General features: G+C 42.7%; 1 protein-coding gene across 1 annotated transcript in view; it reads left to right on the top strand.

The window, feature by feature from the left end:
• Positions 1 to 25657, top strand: part of JARID2 (jumonji, AT rich interactive domain 2) — a 322891-nt gene that overhangs the window by 266752 nt on the left and 30482 nt on the right. The window contains exon 6 of the mRNA XM_006891618.1: positions 21610 to 21845. Within this exon, the coding sequence (XP_006891680.1) occupies positions 21610 to 21845 (236 nt within the window). The remainder of the gene's footprint in view (positions 1 to 21609; positions 21846 to 25657) is intronic.

Here is a 25657-nt window from a genome sequence, read left to right on the forward strand (position 1 = left end):
TTGTTGATGGGCACTTAGGTTGTTTCCAACTCCTTGCTATTGTGAACAAAGCTGCAATAAACATGGGTGTGCATATATCTGCTTGGATATCAGCTATGGTGTGATTATCATTACAATCAAAGAAAAAAGAATAAGTGCTTCTATGTGGACATGTTAGAGAGAGACGTCATGCTTGGGTGAGTGGAGGGACCGCACAAGCGAGGAAGACTCTCGATGAGATGGATTATTTCAGTGACTGGGGTAACGAGGGTAAGTGTGTCAGAGACAATACGGTAGGCACAACATAGAGCAGGATTTAGGGTACTTGTACATACGGTCACTATGAGTCACAGGCGACTTGATGGCACATACTAAGAACAAAAATAGCTATGTGTTTGTGTGTGGCTGTATAGACATTCCACATACATGTGTACTTATATAAAACGGATTATTTAAAATGTTATGTGGATTTATTTTATTAAAAAACACTTTCAACAGTGTGTGAGTAAAAACAATATTGTGGTTTGAAAGAGTTGATTTTTCACTTCGAGAATTTGCTCGTTCTTTTAAATATTCTTTAGGTTGTTTTTAATTTGGTGAAATCATGATCAGGCTCTGTGTATGATAGTTCTTGTCTCAGATTCTAGTGTTGGAGGACTCTGTGGAAGTTGAGGTGTGGGGCTTTCTCAGGTTAGAAGCCATATCATTCTCTTTCTGTCATTCTCCACACCTGGTTCTTAAGTCTAGTTTGCACATCCTTTAATGGAGAGAGCAAACCATCTAGGTTCATCAGGATACTAACTGCACACATACGTAAAAATATACTTCTGTGCTGCAAAGCACTTAATGTCCTTATCTGTTACTTAAAAAGAAAAGTCTCTGAGCTATTTCTCTCCCATTTTCTTGATGAAGACATTTGTCTTGTACTTTTAGATTGTATTTCAGATACAGTGTACAAGTGCGTGCTATAGTAGAATAGGTTTTATTTCCCAGTGAGGCCCTTCCCTATATTTAATTTATGTATGTATTGAAAGTTAAAGGGCTGATCACCCAAATTCTTGTAGAGTCAAGTGGACCTGTGGCTGGCTTGCAGCTTTGAAATGCGCAGCCTAGCCAACAAGCCTCTGCCTTTTTGGTCATGGTAGTGTTTGAGCTCGAGGGAGCTCTATCTTTGGATTCAATACCTGCAGAGATTTGGAGATCATCAGGATGAGAACATGTGGACAGGACAGTGCAGTTGGCCTCTTTGCATAGCCTTGTGCTGGGAGGGGAGATTGCAGTCCTATGCAATTCATTTTTTGTATTTCTTTTCCTGAACCAAGTCATTCTTAGCATCCCATCTCATTGTCTAAAGCCCCAGCCTTATTCCTGTGAACTTCTCCGAATTTTTCCAAACTCAGATACCCACTTTCTTGCCATTTTTCTCTTGAATTCATCTTTTAATTTTTTTTTTTAAATTATTGCCAACCAGTCTGTTCCAATTTATGGTATCCTCAAATGTTTCAGTGTAGAACTCTGTCTGTGTCTCGCAACAAATTAAATTTTCACAAGCACCAATCTAACTCATTACAGTTTTTCTACCAAAATTAATACTTGAATTTTCAGCCAAGATTATGCTCATAACTGTTAGGAAAAATTTTGTTTGCATGTTCCTAAAATTGCTACATTTATGGAGTGGTAGACAGAAATCGTATTTCACTGAGAAAAGTGCTAAAACGTAATGCAGGGTAGTCATGCTCAACCATTTATTACAACGGTTTGTGGAACCGATTTTTATGTCACACGTAAAATGCATTCCTCCTCTGTGCATTTGAGAAATGTACAAGGACCTGTGCTATGTAAAACACTTTTGTAGAGAACACGGATTAACAGGCTGTACAAACTCAGCCCCTTGGAACTGTTGTTGTAGGGCACTCCTTGAAACTGTTAGAAATTCAGGCTCCTCGCACATGCTTCTCCTCATCACGTAATGTCTTAGTTGGCTACTGTGGCTATGATACCCTCACAAGTGGATGACTGACAAACAAATTTATCCTTTAACAATTTAGGAGGCTCAAAACCCAAATTCCGCAAGCTGTCTGTTGAGGAAAGCTCGTTCTCCCTCTGTCTTGGTGTAGACTTTTCCCAGTGCAGGAACTGGGGTCCAGATGACAGGCTCTTCTCTTGGGTTTCTTTCCACCTTTTGACGCTTTGTTCTTTGATACCCTGCTCCCTCCATCTCTACTCACTTTTTTCTCCTCCTCACTTCCTTCTCCTTTTCTCTCTCACAAGACAAAAAGTTAATACAGGTCTCACCTTAAATCAGTTAACGTCTGTGACCTAATTAAGTTGTGTCGTACCTTAATCATCCTATATCTATTAGACCACAGACTTCATTATGGGGCATTGTCATTTAACTGCCTTTAGTTCTGTGTTATTCTCACAATCTCTGATACATTCGGATCCATTGTTACAGTTATTGTGTCAGTCCATCTTGTTGAGGGTCTTCCTTGGGATACCTCAAGGACTGATCACTGTGACTTGCAGTTGAGTCTGGAGCACCTAACAACAGAAGTCCTGTGTCACTAATATCATAATTATTAGGATTTACAAAACATAGGATAATTATATAGTACCAAGTCCTGTGGCCCAACCAAGTTGATGGCTTTTTGGGGAGAGACTCATTTTAACTCGTCATACAAAGGCTAGGAAGCATAAACCCTGTGCCTTAACTGACTCTGTTTCTCACATTCCTATGACTTGACCATGTTGTATATCCTCTTTTTATTTCTAAAATCTTTGTTTTTCATTCCCTGGTGTATATAAAGTTATGCTACCAAGCCAAGGGTGAGTGATTTTAATCTGCGGCTCTCAGGCCTGGTTTTAACTGTTTTTGGTCAAACATTCTTCTAGGTCGTATAACACTGGTCTGTTCATTTGCTGTACAGAGGTGTCTTGTGGTTGCTGTAATGCTAAACACTGTGACTCTGATGTGTCAAATACGGTAATGGTTAACCATGGTGGACAGTGTTTGGTGGAGCTCAAACCAGCTTGGAAGCAGGAGTGGCATCCACTTCTGAAACAGCTTGCCTCCAGAAACTCTGAACTTGGAGAAATGATGAAAGTTATACAAGTGTTCATGTCTTTTCTTTCATAGGGTCACGTTGAGTACACTATGAGTCATCTATGACTTAACGGCACTTAACAACAACAGGTATACAGGTCCATGATGGGAAAGGCCCCTTGGCTACAGCTGCTAAAAACCTTCAGTGATCATTTTAGTAGATTTTTTTTTAATAATAATAATAAACAAAATCCTTTTCTAATAAAGTGAAAACGAAACCTACCAACTGGGAAAAAACATTTGGTAATATCATCTCAGCCAAATGGTCTCATGACAAAAGTTTGCAGAGTACTCTTGGGCCTCTGGAAGAAAAACTTGAGTAGAATTTTTAAGGTTAGATGATCAATGCTAGTAAAAAAGTACTTTTAAATATCTCCTGCACTACCCCTTACATGGTCTTAAATGAGATTTTGGTCCATGGGGGATGTCTCAGTGTCAGTGCAAATAGAGATGAGACTTTGAGGGAATTAGGTGAAGTTTCCTATTCTTGCAAATAGCAAGTTTTTTATTTGAACGTAAAACTAGGTGGTGAGATGCTTGCAAGGCTCGCTCTCTGCCATCAAGTTGGAATCCACTCATGGCTGCTCTCCACCCATCTTTGTCCTGACAGGTTAACAGTTTGGCTCCTTATGGACTAGCAGTGCCATCTGACTCTGACCTTCTTGGTCTTGAATGCTGACCATATCAGTGGTTGTCCATCTTTTCTTGAGCCAGTCGTTTCCAATTTTTCAGCCTCGGGTTCTTCATGTGTGAAATGATGCTCATAGTGATCTGCTTTTATGATTAATCCAGTAGGTGGCCCCCCAGCACATTTCTTTGAAAGTTTGATTGAGGGCAGGTCTCCCCAAATGATGCTTTGAATACTGCTGTTTTCACTAATCACCTGCTTGCTCTTTTATTTCATTATTGTCCCGCAGATTCACTGTTATAAGTGAATGCTTGTACTTTGCATTTCAGGGGATGTTGGTCCCAGCCTTTGGCCCTTTGAGAGACAGAGGTTAACCAAGAGTCAGAGTCTTAGAAATGCCTCCTGCAGTGCCCTGGCCCTTCAGCCAATCTGTATGTTCAGTGCCCTGGCCTCTCGGACATTCTGATGTACAAATGAAAGCTTCAACAAGTGCTGTGTGTGATAAGTGGAGGCCATTGAATGTGGACCTCCTGTGTTCTTATTCTTAGGTGTATAGTGCAGCTCATCTTCCATCTCCAGTCATGATATAGCACATTGTTTCAGTGTCTTTGGAAGCCAAGTAATAGAATGACACAGGATGGTGGTACTTGCCTGTGGAGGCTGTGGGCTGGAGCCAGGTCACGAATGAGCTGTTTGGAATGCTCTTGCAGTTTCAAGTGACACCAGGAAAGAGATCTGCTTTGCAGAAGGCCAGTTTCAGGCATAGTGGTGGCTGTGCTGCCTTGCACTCTCTATTTGCAATCTTTGTGAAGAAAACAAATAAATCCTGTTAGTGCTTGTTAAAACAAGATATGTGGTATTACGTACCAAGCTCAGTGTGCCTAGCCCAGAGAGGGATCAGTTGAATGTTGTAATAATTCAGTATTTTATAATGAAGGTGATGGAAAAGGCTGTCAGTATTTTCAATAGCAGAGAGAAAACTGTTTTAAGCTCATCACTCATAAATGGTAAAACTTGATGGTAAAACTTGATTGCAGCATCTTTAAAGATTAAAGGCTCTGCTTGGAATGTTTTCATACTCAGAATTGCTCTTTGCTCACCATTTCTGGATGGCAGAATGAACTATCTAGTACCGATCATTTATCTGTCCTTGAAGAGTTTGTCACCCTGATCACGATCTTTGTTTTATGCTGTTTCAGCTGCTAATGATATATATATATATATATTCCTATGTAAAGCATTTGACTTTTGATTCAGCGAAGTGAGCAGGTTAGAGTAGGTTAGCAGTCATTCAGTTACTTATTATTCATTCATCTCTTTATCCCACTGCATCGCTGGGTAGATTTGAATTTCCAAACTGTGTTAGCAGCAAGTCTGTTAACTGTTTTCCAAAGGATAAAGCCCAATTTCTTGAAATTCCTTGTAATAGCATTTCATACTGGTTATTCATCAGTTCCAAAAGATATTTGTTTAAATATGATGTCTGACAAAATGAATAGATAGTCCTATATTGAGTTTACTTGAAGTAGACAAATTCCAGGTCACAGTATTGTAGATTTCTAATGAGATGTAGTTGTGCCAGTTTCTTTATCTTTAAAGAAAGTGGATACAGGTGCGTGGTGGTAGATGATGTCATCTCGGACCTCAGGCTTACACAAGACCAAGACTGTCACACTCCATGTAGCCTGAGGTGGGGAACCCTGAGATGGACTCTGGATTTACCTTCTGCCTTATCTCCAGAGAAGACCTGCTTCAAGCTCGGAAAATGGCTAACCTCTTTTACTAGAACACCTGCAGAGGCCAATGCTTGATTAGATTTGTAGGGCACTAGCGGCTGATTACCCAGTAATGAACACTGAAACCGTGTTTAAAGGTGCTAGAGTCAGGCTTCTTACTTGCTGTTCTGGAAAGGGGTGCTGATTAGCCTGTCCTGCAGTGTTCACTCCTGTGTTATTCAGAAGCTCTGAGTGCTGTGCCCTACTTCACGCACCCCCTTTTACCTCTTCCCCGTTACCTCACTTGAGAATGCTGCTGGTGAATACAAGCAATAAAGAGCTTTGCTTTCGATTAAAAGTTTCTCAGAGTGCCCTGGAAGAAAGTTTGTGAGTTAATGAAACAAGGATTTTTCTTCTTCTCCTGTACTGGGGTGTTAATTCCCTATTTTCTACTAAGTGAAACAGACAAGACAGGTTTTTTCCTCTTTTCTGGATTCAAGCATGCTTGAAACATATGCAAGTGTTAAAGTAGAATGTTAAAATACAGTAGGGTTTTGTCACCAAGCAGTAGAGAGCAAGCTTGAGTTTTTGATAGTTTTGTGTCTTCATTGCCAGTGCTTTTTATTGTTAGTGTGGTTCACTTTTTTCCTTAGAGTGGAGACAGGAAGTCAATCACGACTGTGTCTTCACCTAAAAGGGCCCCCCTCTGCCCCCTAAAAAAATAAAGCTGGGAAATTAAATGCACAGAAAACCAAAGGTGGATAGCTAATACTGTTATCATCAAGCTGTCATTAGCCAGAAGCCCCAAAGAGGCTGATGTCCAGCAGAATTTGGGCTGAGTTTATGTCAAGAATCTAGATTACAAACTTCCAAATGGTACTCTGCTTTATCTGACACTTGAGACTTAAGTGAAGCAGTGGGAGTTCTAAACAGCAAGAACTTAAGAGAATGTGCAGGCAGGGCTAGGCCACCTGGCCTTTTGGGCCAGAGCTGCAGGAGAGAAGATGGGCACCATTGGCCACATCGAGTCCCACAGGTGACCACATTCACCTTCTTGGGGATAGGTTTCTTGACCTCCAACCTTATGTCTCACATGTTTAATTTAGCAAACAATAGACAGGATTCTAATGTTCTGAATAACCTACTGGATATGAACTTGTTTATTGAAATATGTGCTCTGTAATGACAGGGCCAGCATGGCAGGCACTTTGAACCTTGAGTTATACTCCAAGGTTGCAAAAGCAATTGCCTCCAGCTCCTCAGAGTTTCCAAAGTCCTCTTACGTATACAGAACCTTAAATGAGCCTAGCATTAGAGCCCTGAAGGACCCTGTTATTTGCAGACAACCACACCATCAAAGTACCTGCTTTGTGGATACTGTTAAATCCAAGGTTAGGAAATGTTTGACTTGAGGACAACTTGTTCTTTCCCTTTATGTAAATTTTCTCTCTCTTTGAAAGCATGGAGCCAACTCCTCCTTCAACAGCAAATCCTTCTTCACAAGGACTTTCACTTGCAGTTTTTAATTATTGAAAAGACGTCTGGCCTTTTTTCCTTAAGCTAACCCATTGCTGTTTAATTCATTTCGACATGGCAACATTATAGGAAAGAGTGGAACTGCCCATTGACTTTCCAAAGGTGCAAATCTGTAACAGGAGGAAGCAGCCTCTGGGTTAGCAAAAGAACTGACTGTACCACCAGAGCTCTCTCCGTGTGTGAAAGTAACACTTAAATAGTATGACAACAATCTGGAACAACAGGTGCATTGCAAAGTGGACTGGGCAAGGAAGCAGGGAGGAAAATGTACAAGAATGAATGAATGAACCAACAAACACTTTTCTGTAAACTTGCGTTAAAATCACAATAAAAATGAAAAAAAAAAAAGAAGGGAGCTCTGGTGGCCTAGTGGCAAGAAGCTGCACTTCAATCCCAGAGGTACGTGGTTCAAATCCACCAGATGCTCTGCTGGAGAAGGATAGGCAGTCTCCTCTTGTACCAGATCCGATTTGACGGCACACACATAAAAATGAATAAAATTTTTAAAAATCTAAAAAAATAAATAAGAACCATTGATAGATGCTCAAACTCACTCAAATTCAGTTTAGAAATTGATCTCCTTGGTAACCCTGGGCCTACTTGTATAACAGGCTGATTTTTTTTTTAAATGTTCACAGAATTTGTGGTTGTGCCCCCCCCCCATGGGGTAAAGTAGACGAGAAGAATTCATAAATTAAAATTGATTTGGCTTTGGTTTTTCCTTGGTGTTGAATTGTGGTGACTCCTTTGTTATCTTTTGTAGCAAGAGTTTATTGCTTAAATGTACCATATATTGAATTTTTGTCAAATGTTTTTGTTCTGATCTTTGAAAAATGGTAATAGAAGAAACCCTTGCTTCTTTTTGCATGCATTTCTTTTGGAAGAGGGACATTTCTCAGAAGATGTTTTAAACAACATGTCCTTGGATGCCCAGCTGGAATGATTTAATTGGTTTTGGATTCACACAGGAGGCATGTTGTGTAAGAGCCAAAAAGCAATCATCTGATCGAGTTCACCACTTTTCTGTTCTCTGGTGCCTTCGAATGCATTCAGCCTTCCCCTTTGTCTGGGACAGTGTTGCGGAGGGTGCGTGCAGGCAGGGCAGGGGGCTGCCCATAGCCACATTCAATGCTCTCTAGCTATCAAATGTCTTTTTGTAAAAAAAAAAATTATATTTTCACCTTTTCTTTGGCAACTTTAATTATTCTGTTCATATGAGTGGTTATTATTTCTAGATGGGACAAAAGGTTGTTTAAGAGCAGTTGTGCATGTAGAATTGGGTTGTAAAGTGTGTTCCCAAACCAGCCCCCACCTTCTAATTTAGGGCAGTCCTGTTTGCTGGAGGCCACTTGGCTTAATGGTTGAGAACACAGATTGTGCTCTGGATGCTTTCTATTAATGGATATGACCATAGTACAGTCTGTGGTTTAGTTTTCTAAGGTTGGTGTTTTCTAGTATCCAACTTGTGATGATGCCTGCATACATTGCAATGAAACACTGCCCTGTGTCATCCCGTGATCATTTGTGTGTTAGATTCTGGTCCATAGTATTTTTACTCACTGAATTTTGGAAATAGATTGCCAGACCTTTCTTCCTAGTCTGTCTGAGCCTGGAAAACCAGCTCAAAATGTGCATGATTCCCCTGGCAGCCAGGTAGGTGGTGGCTGCGTTTGAAGTATATTGGCGAGGAATTGACCTAAATTTGCTGCATAGAAGTCTAAATGTCTACCAATGAGCTATCATTTCCCTCTATTAAGAATAGAAGTACCTTTTTAATAGGGCATTTTGGTGAGAACTGGTTGATGCCTTTGAACTGTGGTGTTGGAAGAGTGCTGAATATCCCATGCATTGCCAAAAGAACAAACAAATAAGCCTTTGAGAAGGTGAAGCCATGGTGCTCCTAGGCGGCAAAGAAGATAAAGCTTTGTCTCATACTTTGGGCATGTTGCTTGGAGAGTCTATTCCTTGAAGAGAGACTGCACGCTTGGTTGGCAAAGGAGAGGAAGACCTTTAGCCACGTGGATTGATACGGTGACTGCCACAGTGGGCTCTAGTGTATCAGGAAGAGTGAAGATGGCACAGGATAGGCAGAGTTCAGAGATGTTGTTCATAGGGTCACTGTGGGTCATATGGGATGGAGTCTAAAAACAGCTAACAATTGATTTCAGAATTCCTGGCTAGCAGAAGCATTGTGCATCTGATGACTATTTTCACTATTACAGCTTGTGACCACAAAGATCCAGAAAGCTCCAACCCTATAAATAGGAAAAGAATTAAAATCCTTGAATATTTCAAGTGTGTAACATGTAATGAGAACTAGCTTAGAATCAGCTGTTAGTTACCACTGTTAACGCTGTGGCATATTGACCTTACCAGGTGAAGTGTGCCTTGTACTTCAGTGTAGTTCATGTTATCAGAGTTATCCTGCATGCATACAGGAGGCCCTTTACTCATAAAAGTATGTGCTGCTTCGAGCAGTGTCCAGCCATATGTGTGTCCAACCCTAAGGCTTTAAAAAGTTGTTTTTTAAATGTGAAAGTAGTTTTCTCTTAATGTTTTCTCTGCTCGCATTGAATTCTCTAAATCCAGACTTGGAGCACTGGATAATGAGCATATGTGGCTGAGTACCTAGCTCTGAGTAAGGCTTCGTGGACTTAGTTTTGTGGCAGGTGGCAGCATGAACGGTGGCCTATGGCAAGTGGAATAGCCTTGAGGGCACGGACATTGCACTCCACTTGGCCTCTGCCCCCCGAATTTCCTGCACCTCTCTTCCTGTGCCTATTGCAGGAGTCATGTTTCTGTGGCTTAGAACTGTCGTGTATTTACACACTGAAACTTAGCTGACCTTCCACCAGGTTTCAGAAGCTGTACATTGCCTTAGAGGAATTTGGACTGTCTTCCTCCTGCAGAACCGCTGGTAAATTGGAAGTGCCAGAGACCCATGGTCTGTAGGCTAGCAGCGCAGCTTGCTACAGACCATGAAAATGGAGCTCCCTGGCCTGGATTAGACACGTATTAGAAGTTTTAGTACATTTTATTACATGCAGTTGACTTTGGGGATGCATAACGACTAAAAATAGAGTCACTGAGCTGTTTGCCAAACCACTCAGCATTTCATATTTTCAGCTAAATTTATCTGGCCTATCATAAGGAAATCTTCTGTCACTCAGGAATTTGTGCTTGTGCTTCTAGAGATGTGTAAAATATGCTTATAGAATTGTCAGAGTCATTTGTGCGTGTGACTGATAGAATTGTGGGTTCACAGTATTTTTGTTTGTTTTCCTTATATCTGGGACTAGGAATCTTGAAATCAATCCTATTGTTGTGTACATTTTTCTCTCATATTTTTAACCTGAAAATCACTGATTCTTTCATAAGTTCCAGACTAGGAGCTGTGATAACCTACTAGTAAGGTACTGTGAATTGTGCTGCCAGCCCAAAGGTACATGGCTCGAATCCAGTAGCTAGCTAGCTGCTCTTTGGAATAAAAATTAGCGATTTCCCCCTCAGACAATTTACTGCCTCTTAAATATCCCTGGAGGGTCAGTTATGTGTCATTTCCACTTTAATGGTACATAACAAGTTCTAGAATACTTTTTCACAGAGCTAATACTTTTCTGTTTCCAGCTGCAAGGTGTGACTGTTCTTGGTCATATTTCTTGAGTTTGATAAAGTGTATGATTCTTGCCATCCCCACTGCCACTTCTCTGTCCCTTCTGGCACACTGGGATGCAGACAGGAGGAAGCCATCAGATGTGTGTGGGGTTGCTGGATCATCACCACCTGGTTGTCTTTCTCAGACTCCTCTGTGAGCCAATAAGCTATTTTTCAGTACAAAACACCTTCCTTCTGATTTATGGTCTTATTGCTCTGACCATTATATTTTCGTAAGGGTCTTGTGCCCTTTGAAATTTTCTCATTAGAAACATGTACATTAAGCAAGTTGAAGTGACAGATATAGCCAAGTCTTTTATTTCATATTATTAAGTCCTTTATATGCTCGGCTCCACAGTCAACACTCTTGGCACCAGCAGTCAGGAAATCAAAAAGCGTATTGCGATGGGAAAGTCTGCTGTTATGGACCTCTCTAAAGTACTCAAGAGCAACGGTGTCTCTCTGGAGACTAAGGTGTGCCTGATACAGGCCATGATCTTTGCAATCGCTTGTTAGAGTTGGACAGTGCCTAGGGAGGACAAAAGGAGAGTTGATGCTTTTGAGCTGCGGTGCTGGAGAAGAGTATTGAATGTACCATGGACTGCCAGGAAAACAGATTCATCCTGGAGAGGATTAAACCAAGCAACTCCTTGGAGGCAAGGATTCTGGGGCTTCGTCTGACATACTTTGGACATGTTGCCAGGAGGGATGGGTCCTTAGAGAGGGACATCATGCTTGGGAGGGTGGAGGGACAGCGCGGGAGGGGAAGACCCTTCATGAGATGGATTGATTTGGTGACTGGGGTAATCGGGATGGGTGTGTCGGAGGCCCCGTGCAGTTGGCGCAGGATAGAGCAGGGTTTAGGGCTGTTGTGCACAGGGTCGCTATGAGTCGCAAACGACTCGAAGGCACATAACAACAAGAACTAGTCCTTATAGGGAGCTCTGGTGTTGCAGTCTGTAGGAAGTTGTGCTGCAAACCTGAAGGTTGCACTTCTCCTTTGGTTCCACCAGCAGCTCCAAGGGAGAAAGACGGGCAGTTTCCCTCTGTGTGATTTATAGCTCTGAAAACTCACTGGAGGGTCAGCAATGAGTTGGTTCCAGTAAGCCATTGAGTTGAGTTGAAGTCCTTGTGTAGGAAAGGAACAAAATCCTCTTTTAAGATTCCATTCATGGACTCTCTTTGTAGTCAGAATGATCAAGATTTTACTATATGAAAATTGTGTAGCCTGTTGTCTAGTCCTGATGCAGTGTGACCTAAAGGACAGAGTCAAACTGTTAGTTTCCAAGACTATAGATGAGCAGACTGGCCTCATCTTTCTCCACAGAGCGGCTGTTGCGTTCATACTTATTAGCCCATTCTTAATCCACTTCACCACCAAGACTCCTTGACAATTCCAAAGTATTCCAAAACCATGTAGACAGCTTCTTTTCTATACTGGAGTTGGGTGGCAGTGCCTTCTGTATGTTAGCGCTTGCATTTTCTGCTTGGTATTGGCCACAGTGTGGGTGTAATTATTAACAGGTTCTTTCTGACCTCAGCTATGCCCTGGAAGCATTCTCTGGTTTCACCCCTGGATCCTGTAGCTAAGCTAGTTGAGATGGATTTTTGTTGTTGTTGGTTTTCCCCCGCCTCCCTTTGCCTAGGGCATACGGGGTTATAGCACTCTGAAATGCTGTATTAAAATCCATTTGAACTTGAACTGTTGGGACAGGTTGGCAGACATTCCATTGTTTTCAGACAATAGTGACTCAAAGTTGAACTGGCTCCAGGGAGCAAGTACCGCTTTTGTATAGTAACAAGGATTTAATGCCAGCCAGTTGATGGAGTCTGTATCTTCCCCCAGCCAGGACTCCAGAAAATGACATGAAGCTCACATTTAAATAATCTGGCGTGAGATCAGAAACTTCATGTTGTTCTCTTTTCCTTTCTATAATAGATTGCTTCTTTATTTACTGTGGTTTGGTCCCCTACCCCCTTCTCTTCCGTTTTTCTGGAAGGTGGTGATAAAAATAAGAGGTCTGTCTTGCCGACATTTTGGGGTTAGCCTAATGGAGTCATCTTTTGGAGTCCTGCGTTCGTTCTGTCCTCCTGGCCTTGGGGTTTTTTTTGTTTGTTTGTTTGTTTGTTTTTTTCCCCTCGCAGACATTGTAGTGACTTTCTGTAATGGTTCTTGTTCCTTTTTTCCCTACTTCCCCCATGGAGATTAAGATTTGAGACCCCTGTTAGCATAGGTCAGACACCAAGTAATCTCAGGGTATCATGTAACTTTGTGAAATGCCAAGCGAGCACTCCAACTTCCTGCTCATCTAATAAAAAACACCAGGAGTACCTCCTGGCATTTGGTGGAGGTGCCTTTATTAGCACAGGAAATTAGCAAGATAGAGCCATCTGGTTGTGGGAAGGGCTGGGAGACAAGGCAGAAAGAAGTTGATGTACAGGCTCTGTCAACTAGCTTTAAAAGGAGGGATTTTTATCAAACTTCCCCTTCCCACAAAGGGGAGTCTTTTCTTTCTGTAGGGATTGCAGGTGCGTTTAAAAAGATCAATCTTTTTTTGTATTTGCATAACTCTAGTCTCTAAAGAAAACAAAGCCTTTTTATAGACTTTATTTAAAACTCCTCAGTGATTTCTGGAGGGCAGATAAGGGGTGGCAGCTGGTTTGTGGTTTCGGGGTTAAAGTGATGCTGTTTTCTTTGCAAAGGAAATGGGAGCTAGAAATCAAAACTAGGCTGCCCATATCCCTCCAGGAGACCAGGGGTTGTAAAGTCAGTCTGGGCCCTTTGCACATTGCCTTGTGATGTCACTCTGGAAGACTTTTGGTTGGCAGAGCAGGTTAGAATTAGGCTTGTTAACTTGAAACTTGTTCTAGATTTCTCAAGGGAACTCTACTGGTGTCGTCTGTATTGAACTATATACATTCATCCCAAGGATCCTTCTCAGGTGATTCACAGCTAGGAAACCCAGTGGAGGGTCAGCTATGTGTCAGCTCCCACCCTGGCAATGAGTGAGTGCTAAGTTCTCACGCTGAACCTCTCCTTGGAAATGGAACCTTTCTACCTTTTAAATGATGGCAAGATTGCTATTCAAGATGCTTCTAATGTAACTTCCCTTTCATTTCTTTCTCATCCTTTACCTTCTCAGGGATGAAGTGACACTAAATAAATGGCTAGCCGTTGAATTTAAAGTTTTGCTTGCTGTGGTGTGAAAACACTTGTGTAAAGGCCATTTAACTTTTAGAGTATGTGTATACAAATCAGTGTATTTGTCTCTGTTCATTAATGTAAAGCTGTTTGTATCTGAGTACAATACAGTTTCCTAATATGGTCCAAAGTGATGAATGAATGCTTTCCTTCTCTCCTTGCAGAAAGGAGCCCAATTATTTTAATTGGGGACAGTGTGAGGAGGACTTTCTATACATCTAACTTTCTCTTTCTGTCTGTTGTGTTAACAGGGTTTAGGCTTTCCCTGTGAATTTTTTTCTCCTTTCCCCTACTCTCCTTTTCTCAAGAATCTTACAAATTAAGACAAAAGATAATTACTTGGAGGGGTGAAACTGGCAGGTTCCCACGACACTTAAAATTAATGAGCGGTTGAGTACAAACTATACCTTGTCTTTGGCTCCGTCGTTTTTTGCCCACTCCTACCCTTGCTGCCCTCTTCCCATTTAACACATGAATTGACTTTTTGGCTGTGTTTGCTGTTTTGGTATATTGTTGCTGTGAAATAGCAAGGTGATTATAGGCAGTGGGTCTGCGTAAAAATTGTCCCCTTGCTAACAAATCAAAGTTCACTTAGTGTCTTATAAAATTTGTGCGTTTGAAGACGCCCCCCTTGAGTTGTCACTGAGATTCTTCAGTGGTGTTGTGGCTTAGCGTCACAGGACAGCAGTTTGTTTTCCGTTGATGGCTCATGCCTGTCTCCCCACTTTGTTTCTCCTTTTTTTCAGTACTCACAACACCTCATAGTACTACTTCGATTTGCTGGCTTTGCTTTCCTAAGCACTGGCTGAGCATTGGCTTTGGGAATACGGGTGGTTGAAAAGTCTCCCAAGGCTTAATAGTAGAACAAAAGAGGTATTTGTTCTGCTTCAGGTAGATAATACTGATGAAGAAGCTGAGGGTTTCTTGATTTGTAGATGCCAAAGATAACTGCTGCTTGACTGTACTGTCATTTGTTATTCTTTAGAAAATAATTTACTTGATTATTGAAAGAATTCACAACAGAACATGGATCAGTTGAATTATTTGTTTTGGGTTCAGTTTGGTGACACTGATGACATTCTTTTTTGCAGCCACACTCACCCTGCTTTTCCAAATTGATCCTCTCCATTAATAAAAAAGGAAAGCTGACTACCTTCCTAAGTTTCTAATTGAGTGTGCAGAGCTGCTGTTGCCAGTTTGGTTCTTTTTTTTTTTTTTAAATCCTCTCAAGTTAGTTCTTTAAAAGCACAGTGCCATAGACAGATAAATCTTCATAGCTGTACTAACACATTGTTTGCTTTTAAGAAAACTTCAGAAGATTTTTTTTGGTTTAAGGTTGACAGATCACCTTAAGCACATTGTCATCTTTAGACCGTGTCCTGAAGTCCTCACCATCCTTGAGGCTCCTTTGTTGGGGGTGCAGTAGAGTCTCTTGGCACCCTGCTTACGCGGCTGGCTTCTGACTCCCTCACAGGGTGTTCTGCGGCCCCCTGAGCCCTTTTCTCTGACTGTCTTTCTTCACTATAACATAACTTAAAAGCATCGCTGTGAGTCAGAAGCTGTTGTAATCTCCATTGTATCTGTGGGGAAACTGAGGCTTATGAAACTCACCAGTATGTTGTTGTTGTTATGTGCCGTCGAGTCGCTTGCAACTCATAGCGACCCTATGTACAACAGCCCTAAACTCTACTCTGTCCTGTGCCAGTCCACTGTCTCTGACACTCCCATCCCAATTATCCCAGTCACTGAATCAATCCACCTCATAGAGGGCCTTCCCCTCCTGCGCTGTCCCTCCACCCTCCCAAGCATGATGTCCCTCTCCAAGGACCGGTCTCTTCTTACAACATGTCCAAAGTATGTTAGACGGAGCCTCAGAATCCTCACCTCCCAGGAGCCACCCGGTTTAACTTCTGAAATTACTTCTGAAATAGCAGGCCTCTGTAAACCCTCACCAGTATAAGGTCAGATTATTAGCAGATGAATTTATTGAATTCAAATTTGGCATCCTCATCCCAGAACCCACGCATTGCAGAAGTGGAGGCGTAAGTGCTGATAGAATTAAGCAAATGGGCCACTCAGAATGGCTTTTTAAAAATAGATAGATGATAGATCAATAGATAGATAAAGATAGATAGTGATATATGTCAAGTTTCTGTTGCATGCAGCTCCTTCCCATTCTGTTTGCCTACATTGATTTCATTACTGACATTGTGTCAATATTCTTGCTCTACCTCTGTTTCCATTCACTTTTCCTTTCTGTCCATTTCTGCTTTCTGAGCTTTATTCATGGCCATAAGCTGCCCTTTGATCCTTCCCTGTTCACCTGATAGTACTTTTTTGTTGTCGTTGTTTAAAATAAAGCCAAAAAGGGGGGAAAGGAAAAAAAACCAACAAACCCACCCCAAAAACCTAACACTCCCCTGTAGTTGATTTTGCCCTCTCTCAGGTTTCTGAGCTTTGCCAATCCCAACTGGAGCAGAGTGTCTACTCTTTGTCCCATGGCTTGCCTGGAAGCTTTGAACCCGCAATCTTTCATCTAACCAGAGCTGCTTAAAATTTGCTTCATGGGGCATCAAAATTATTGTTTGGGTTTGGTTTTTTAATAAAAACATTTTTTGTGTTTTAGAAATCATATTGGTTTCTTACAGATATTTTTGTTTCATTACATTAATTACCATGTTTAATCAAGCCTCCTGATGCTGAATGTCTGTCTTAAAACTGATTAGACACAGTGATCTAAATATTAAAAATAATGCACAACCTGTTGTCATTTATCCTAACATTTAAGTTTTCATACACTGACATTAAAAGTCATTGGTTAGTGTGTTTTCCACTTTTAAGGGATCATTTAGTCATGCACTGTTTTTTAGCATATTCTCAACTATTATTTGAAAATAATGCTTCACTGAGTTTATGTCCATCTGCTTGTAAGCACTTTGCATTGTATAGTATCAGAAATCATCTCGGCACCAGAAAAGTTTTCTTGAAAGACTGTCAAACTCATGGTGGTTGTTGTTGCTGTGTACCAGTACAGTCAGAATCAGCCCATAACTGATTCTGGTGGGTTTTCAGAGGCAGTTAATCACACAGGAGGAGATTGTCCAACCTTCTCCTATGGAGCAACTGGCGGCCTCAAATTGCATGCCTTCAGGATTGCAGTGCAGCTTCTTACCACTAGGCCACCAGAGATGGTGGCAAAGAAATCTGTTTTCCAGACTTGCCATTTCAAAGCGTGGATTTTATCATTGGCAACAGAGCTTTTTTTTTTTTTTTCTTTTTAAAAAGAGCTCGGCTCACTTAATCATCTTTCAGAAATAACCACCAAACAACTAAGTCTCCATAACTATAAATGCATCAACCATTCTTTAAAATATAAATGACGTCTATGAAAACCAGCTAGCTTGCCACATAAACAGTCTCTTTGGTATTTTTTCCCTTTCGCTTCAATCTCGTGATAGGTATGCAGCGGAAGTCCTTTATGATGTTTTCTGGTTTGGGGTTTTTGTTTTTGTCTTTTTTTTTTTTTTGGAAGTCCTTGATTTTTTGTAATAGATTGTATGTGCTCACGTGTTAACAGTATTTTAATACAGTTAGAACTTTGTACTGCTTGATCAGGGTCATTCTTAAATGACACTGTCTCTGCTCACTTAATCTCCAACTCCTTTTTTAAGGAAAAACAAAACAAAACCCCGAAAGTTCCTGGTGGTGAGAATCATAACTGTGATAGTGTGCTAGCACTTTGATTTCAGAAGACCTGGTGACACAGTGGTTAAAACACCAGGCTTTTAAAGAAAGGTCGGTGGTTCAGGCTCCCCAGCGTGTAAAGATTTCCAGCCTTGTGAACCTAACTAGATGGTTCTCTGACTTGGTAGGGTTATTAAGGGTCACAATCAACAGTAGTAAAGTTTGGGTTTGGGAACATTGATTTGTGTTAAGGCATCAGCAGTTGGACCTGTTACTATTACTTATTTTAACTGACAGATACCATGGCCTTTGGTAATGTGTAGTTAAATGATGTCAGTGTACTTTTAACTTTTATCCCAGTGGTAGCGTGTAGCAAGACTTGGCTCCTGTTACAGCTGACTAACATTCCATTGTATGGAGTAGTATCTGGACGATACCTATTGTGTGGCTAGATTACTATTTATCCTTTCAGTAAAATACCTTTGTGAATGCTTCACTTTTCTTGCTTTTCAGATCGTAGTTGTCGCAAACATTCATTTATGTACCTGTTTTGCTTCAGAGAGTGGGAGGATAGAAGGAGAATTTGATACCTTTGAGCTGTGCTGCTGGAGAAAAGTACTGAATGTACCATGGACTGCTAAGAGAAGAAAGAGGTTCATCTTGGAGACGGTTAAACCAGGCTGCTCCTTGGAGGCAAGGGTTCTGAGGTTCCATCTAACATACTTTGGACATGTTGCAAGGAGGGACTCGTCCTTGGAAGAGGATGTCATGCTTGGAGAGTGGAGGGACAGCGCAGGAGGGGAAGACCCTCTAGGAGGTGGATGACTCAGTAGCACATAACAACAACATCACAAATTTACATGTCTTCATTGTGCAGGGGCCTTGATAATCTTCTTTGTATTATTATGGTTTTAGTAGGTGCTGCCAAGTGAGCATTAGACATAGGCTTTTCTATCTCGTGGATACTAACTAGGAATGGTATTACTGGGTCAGAGAGTAATTATTATTTTTCTTTTTTGCACACTTTGAGAAATGACAGCCTGTTTTTATATTCTCACTACAGTATACCTAATACTGTTTCCAATTCTAATGTGTAATAATACTACTTCCCTTTTTTCCCCTTCTGTTTCCATTTCTAATGTGTAATAATAGCATCCCCATGTTTTGAGTGCTGACTGAATTCTAGGTGTTTTGCCTCATTATCTAGATGATCTTCCAAGCAACCCTCTCTTACCTCCAGTTTACAGATAGAAGACTGAGGATGAAATGAGTTGCTTATTTTCAGACAGTGAGGCTGGGGGTTGAACGGCAAATAATAGTGTATGAAAGAAGCCAAATGAGATAATTTTTCCTCTCACTGAACAAGTAGTAATTGGAGAACCAGTGCTGCTTTCATTGCACGCCCCACTGGGAGGCGGGAGGCAGTAAGAGAAGTATGGATTATAGGAGGTTGGGAAACAAAATGCACCTATGCTGCCTTTCAAAAAAGGTGCCTGTGCTCACCACTTCAGAATATCAGTGAATGGTCAAGAATTGCCCAGCTCGTGTTCCTCTCCCTGATTTTTAATCACCTTGAAGTATGACGACTTACGGATGTTGCTTTTAATTTGTCTTTTGAAAGCAAGCTCAGACACTGCCAGCTTAGGTGTGATTGATAGTTTCTGACAACGAGTATTTACTTCCACGTAGAACAAATGCCAGCTCTCAAATGCTTTCTCTCTTCTATGTAACCGAGATCATCCGGTGGAACTTTGTACAACACAGTGGCTCAGACCATGTTTGGTAGGACATGGCCTTTTCTTCCATGTTTAAGGTGCATTTTGAATATTTTATCACGTGGGCTTGAAAGGAGCTTTTTAGATATGGAAAATGTAAATTTGTTTTATGCTGTAAACACTACTATAGCAAATAGATGAAAGCATTAAATCCAAGAAATTTGATCAGGAAATGATTAGAAGGAAACTCAGAAACGTGTTGCAACTTCACAACACAGAGACATCCCCCCCCCCCAAAAGCATCGGGCAGAGATTTAACATAAGAAATGAAAATGCAAGTGGCAAATATGAGGAAAATAAGTGCCCCAGGTGTGACATAAATATATTTCACAAGACTCTGTACAAGTCAGTTCTTGGCTGATGCAAAAATCGCCTGAGTCCTTACTTAAATGTTAGAGGTTCGAGTCCACCCACAGGGACCTCTTAAAGGAGGCAAAGATGACACTACTCACTCACTCACTCACTCACTCACTCCCATTTCTCTTGAGTCAGAACCAATTCAGACCTGATTCTCCAGCTGGAATAAAGGAGACTATAAATTGCTTCAAAGGAGGTCGTCATCTTTCTCCTGTAGATTCAATTTGAACTTTGGGTTCACAGTGCATCTCCCTGTGGTCTACACCACTAGAGCTCCCTCAAGAGATCAGCTATGATAAACTCTTATCGAGGAAAATTTTACTCACACACTTCTAAGAGCATTGTGAGTCAGTAACAACTCTAGGGCAACTGCTAAAACTAGTTTGAAAAAGGGGGAGGGGAAGGCAGTGGAGGTTAGGTGGTGTGTAACTTGCTGAAGCCAGCAGGAAAGCTTTCTGCTCAGAGATGAAAGAATTTTTTCTGTATAGCTTCCTGCCCCTGCAGAGGGTTCTCCCTGGAATTGAGGACAGCCTGGCCAGTTGGGGAGGCTGGTGAGTGGAGCGGGACTCCCCTGTGTGCTCGCTGATGAATAACGGAACTCATTGTCACCTCTCAGGCTCCACAACAAAAACTCTGGAGTGGAGCAGCCTGAGGATGGGGCACCCTGATGAGACACGAGGTTGCTGCGTGAGCTCTGTGTGGGCCAGAGGAACCCAGCCGAGATGGGCTGTCTGTCCCTTAGCAACGTGACTTTGGGGGAAAATTTCACAAAATCCTGTTCAGACCCTCAAGTTCTGCTCCTGTCTTTGGAGGTAGATGCCTCCAAGTTTATTCGAGGTCATGATGACCCTTCATGGATGCAGATCTTCAGAGGAGGAGGCTGCCCGTCCTTCCACAAAGCACGAGGTGGATTAGAGTCCAAGTAATGCACCAGACCTCCTTCTTTGAAATGAGGATCCCTGAGTGGTCAGGCTCTGACATACCCTGGAATTGACCCTGGTAGGGGAAGAGCCCTGGTGGAGCAGCACTCAAGCACTCACTAGTTTCATAACCTATAGGTTGGTGTTTCCACAAACTGCTCTGCCAAGTGGGAATCCATTCAGTGGCATAGCTTACTGCATCAGATAGGACAGCCTAATACTGCTCCATCAGGCTTCCAGAGGTGTAGTCTGTAGAAGCACGCAGCCACATCCTTCTCCCATCGGGTCAGGTCAGGGCTGGACTCAGGAGACAGACAGATCTCTGCAAAGGTTGTGCCTGCTCCCTTCTTCCCCCCAGCTCCATGTGTGACTCATCTGTAAAATGGGCTTAACAATGATGTCCTGGTCCAGAGGATTTGTTACCAGGATGCAAAGGCAGAATTTGCACAGTAAATGTTAGCTGTTGTAACTTCTGAACTTGGCAGAGTGTCATGCACACAGCAGCAGTTCTGTCAGTGCCATTGTGTCCCTTCCTCAGCCTGTGTTGTCACCCACAATTCAGGTAAGGCAACAAGACACTGCCTTCCTCACCCAAAATGTTTTGTTTGTCATTCTCGGGCTGCCATCACTTTTAAAACTCAGGATCCTCATTTCAGTTGTTTATATAAAAGTGGGTTCTGCTCTTGGAGCGTGACTGTGTGAGTTCCCCTAGGGTTAATTGCTTTCTCCCTGGGCTGTAGTTGTGGTCTTGGTATTCTGGAGGCTGCTGGGTTGCTTTTGGTTTTGGGTTGTTGTTTTTTTAAATGGAGTTTTCCGTTGCATCAGCCAAAGCAAATAATTCTAAATTCTAGGACATGTTGTCTGCCTGCCTGTGTTTAGGATTACATGTTTCTGTAGTTTATGTTGTAGTACAGTGTTGTTTTGATTTGGGGCTTCCCCGAGGATGTAAGATACTTGATGTTTTCTCTTTGAGTCTAAAGGAAGTTTACATTGAATGTTAAGTTACAGCATACTGACTGTAGTAACTCCTGTTCTTACTTTCTCCTCTTGTTCTAGTTTTCAATGGTTCTACCAGGTCATCGAGGGAGAAGGAACCTGTTCAGAAACACAAAAGCAAAGAGGCCACTCCCGCGAAGGAGAAGCACAGTGACCACCGGACTGACAGCCGCAGGGAGCCCGCCTCTGCGACCCACCCCCCAGCCGCCCCCTCCTCGGGCTCCTCCGTCAAGGGGCTCGCTGCTAACCATCACCACCCCCCTCTGCATCGGTCGGCTCAGGACTTAAGGAAACAGGTAACGCTCTACCTTCTAGTGGAAGGGATGGTGGCTGACCAGGAGGGTGCTTGTGTGCATGCCGATTGCCGCCGCCGCCACCACCACCACCACCCACCCCCGGTCTCAACAGTTAACTGAAGGGATGTGAGCGGCATCATTTCTGGATGGTTTGGCCCATCAGCTGTGATGCTCAGCGTTGAGCACAGGAGAGAGAATGATTGGGTTTGCACAGAGGAGCGAGTCCTTTCCTCCTGCTAAGATTTATCAGAGTGGCGAGATTTTATTTCTTTGGTGACTGCTAATCCACCCTGTGCTGTCATCTGACTCTTATTCTCTCCGTTTTTGACATGCACTGGAAGAGTAGAGGTAGGACTCATTTTCCTTCCTTCCCTCTTGTCTACCCTACCCCCCTTGGGTGTCATGCCTTGCAGAATGATTGGGAAACGTGAGTGTCTCTTTTCAGGGGAAACAGAGAGCCAGTACTTAAAGACCTGAACACAGTACAGCGCTGTGAGTGTCTGATTCTGAGCTGGTCTCTTTGACGTGTCCGTGAGTGCCTTCCTGGCCAGATTTTCAGGTAGACTAGCACAGATGTGTGCACAGCTCATTGTTCAGGAACTTCAGTCAGTTTGCCGCCACGTCCTGTGTTGTGACCACACTGCCTTGGTGACTACTGGGACGCACATCTCCTGGCCCACTCTGCATTTCCTGGTCAGGGCCAGTCTTGATAGCAGATGGTGCTTTTTATAGGAATGGCTTCAAAGGTCATTGATGCTCTCAAACGAACTCTTATGCACGATGGTTTCTCAGTGTCGTTTGAGAGCATCAATGACCTTTGGACACTGAGAGACCTAGGTAATGGGGTTGAAGGCCTAGTGCAGGTCAGGTGGAGTTACCTTGAAAAGCAGTGATTTGGCTTTTCTGTGTTTGCTTCTCAGGCCTCCTGTTACCGTTCAGCATTTTCCTTCATAGTTACCAGGTGAACGAACTCCCCTTGCTCAATCACTAAGTCTTTGCGGGTGACCTCATGTGGCAGAGTCCAGTTGCCCTTGGGAGTTTGCTGGATTGTTAATGTATATGTGTCTGGGCCACAAGGTCTTTCTCCTGAAGAACTGATAATGCCTTCATAGAATCCTGATCCTTTCATGCCGCTTAACTGTTGCATCACCAGGGCTCCTGAGCTTTCTGTGGACATTCTCACATACGCTTAAAATCATCTTTAGAGTAAGAAGGAGAGCATCATTGTTCAAGATCAGTTCAGGGCAGGGCAGGAAGTAAGAAACCCAGAATTCATACTACTTGTGTTAGTGTTCTTTACAGAGGGTCTTTCTTGATACTACCAGGATTCTCTTTGTATGTACACACATGAAAATTTTTATTCCAGGACAAACACACATACACACGTGTTTGGGGTTTTTTGTTTTGTTTTGTTTTTTGGTGTGTGTGTGTGTGTGTGTGTGTGTGTGTGTGTGTGTGTGTGTGTGTGGTCATACTAGTATCTTTTGCTTTCAAATAATATTCAGCTACTGACATTAAGTGGAAGCCTCACGTGTGTTTTTCCAGCCCTTAGATAATCTATTCCTTCATCTCTGTGATGTGATTTTAATATTAAACAGGAGACTTGTAAACAATGGCCATTGTTCTCAAAACATACACCTCTCCGTTTGCCCAGTGGAAACCACCTACAGCCATAGTGGCCATGGCCTGAGGCGTGGTCTCCTGTGTGCTGCATTCACATGATCAGGGACAGTGTAGGGGAGACACCTTGGGTTCCTGTGTCTGCACAGCCTTCCCATCTCCCTAGTTCCCAGAGCTTCTGGCCCGGCCCAACAGGGACATGTTCAGTGTTCCCCTGTAGCTATTTCTGCATGAGAACAGAAGCAGAATGTGAAGGAACCAGAGCCCCAGATGTCCCTTGAGTCCAGTTTCTCCTCTCCTGTCCTTCCCCAGACCGGACAATGGGCTCATTGTTCCTGGCCCGTCTGTCAACTTTTCCCTTTGCCTCCCAGGGCGCGTATGCAGGAAGCTTTCTTCCAGCACTGACATGACAGCATAATTTGGGGCCAGATTAGGACTGGACATTGGATCCAGTTGTGCTGCAGGGTCTTCCCCGGGACCCCTTTGTGGGAAGAGTGGCGAGCATATGGCGGCGCCCTCGGTAAGGGCTGATGTGGAGCTGTTGCACTCACATGCACACACTCAGCCTTCGCTTTCACGTGCGGTTGGATTTTGTAAACTTCACTGCAGACTCTCGCCTCTTCCCTTTTTGAGAGGCCCCTGTATAACTGAATGAGAGAGGTGAGGAGAGGGGCACATTCAGCCCTGGGGTGCCCTACAGAGTAGATGACTGGCATCATGTCACATGCCTTCTTGGGGGATGTTGGAATATTTGTAAGTGATATCGTGGAAGAGACACCAAATATATTTGAAGTCTCTTTACAGGTATATTAGTAAAAAGGCAGGTGTTAGAGGGAGTTCCTCCTTCCCCAGGTAGGGTGATCCAGAAAAGGAATCATGCTGTGTATTTCGGCTGTGACTCTGAGCCTCACTGGGTCCCTCCTGTTCACTTTGTGAACAAGAAAAGTGTCATTTTGAAATCATCCCATCTCATTAGCTAAGTGTGCTGAAAGTAAGGTTAGTAAAAGCAAATTACAGATTTCTTTTGTGTCTGATTGATGCAAATGATTAGACTGTGACCTTTCATCTTTTCAGCGGCATGAAAGATGTGGCCCCCAAAGGATACTCTGCTCTTTAATCTCAGATACGATGTATTATCTTGTGTCAATGTGAAAGAGAGGGATCGCTGTGAATGCATGGAACCCGATGAACAGGATAGGGGTCTCGTGACTGCCCTCCTCACTCTGCTGCTGTGTGTAGGAGCCCCAGCACTACAACTTTACTCACTACTTTTCACAATTTTTCATTGTTCTTGTGCTTTATAATGAGTCTCTGGATGGTGGAACAGTTTATGCTCTTGGTTGCTAAGTGGAAGGTTGGAGGTGCAAGTTGAGGCTGATAAGCTCTGCAGGAAACGCCTGCCAGCTGGCTCCTGCCAGGCATTGGAAATGCGTGGATCAGTCTCCTTGGAGCAGACACTCATGGGGTAACATGGAGTCTCTTGACCTCAGAGCATTTGGTTACTGGTTACACTTCATGAAGGTCTTCCCATTGCCCTGGGGCTCTCTCTGACTGTATGTCAGTGATGCTTTCTTCTCTGATCATACCCCTGTCGTGTGGAAGTTATAAGTGTCATCATTGTTAACTGTTGTAGAGTTAACCTACAACTCCTGGTGACTCATGAATGAGGCATTGGTCCTGTGCTGTCTCCCCTGTTAAGTTGTAGGTTGTTGGACTGTCAGGATCTGTATGTTATGTAGAGCTTTCATTGACAGTTTTAGAAGATCACCAAGCCTTTCTTCCTAGTCTTAGTCTGAAAGCTCCCTTGAAATCTGTTTAGCACCATAGCCACAATTCCACTGCCAGGTGGGTTATGGCTGCATGTGAAGTACTTTGCCAGGACTGAAGCCTGGTCTTCTGCGTGGAAAGTGAGAATTGTACCCCTGAACCACTGGCATTGCATCTTGGATAATCAGGTCATTTATTGAGTGGCTTTGTTTTGATTTCCTAAAACAGTCACTTCCACAGGAACAAAATTGAGAAAGTAAAACAAAGGAGTTCACACCTAGGGAGAGTTTTGAATCTCTAGTTGTCAAGCAGGATAATGAGGTTGTGCTAGTATACAAATAGGAGGTGGGCATGCTGAATGTGTTCACCTGTAGCTGAAGTGGAACTTGGAGAAAGAAGATTCTCCCACCCAGGCAGCCAGCAGA

This window comes from Elephantulus edwardii, unplaced genomic scaffold (genome assembly GCF_000299155.1).
Source record: "Elephantulus edwardii isolate Elephantulus edwardi_28Jun2011 unplaced genomic scaffold, EleEdw1.0 scaffold00101, whole genome shotgun sequence".
Lineage (NCBI taxonomy): Eukaryota > Metazoa > Chordata > Mammalia > Macroscelidea > Macroscelididae > Elephantulus > Elephantulus edwardii.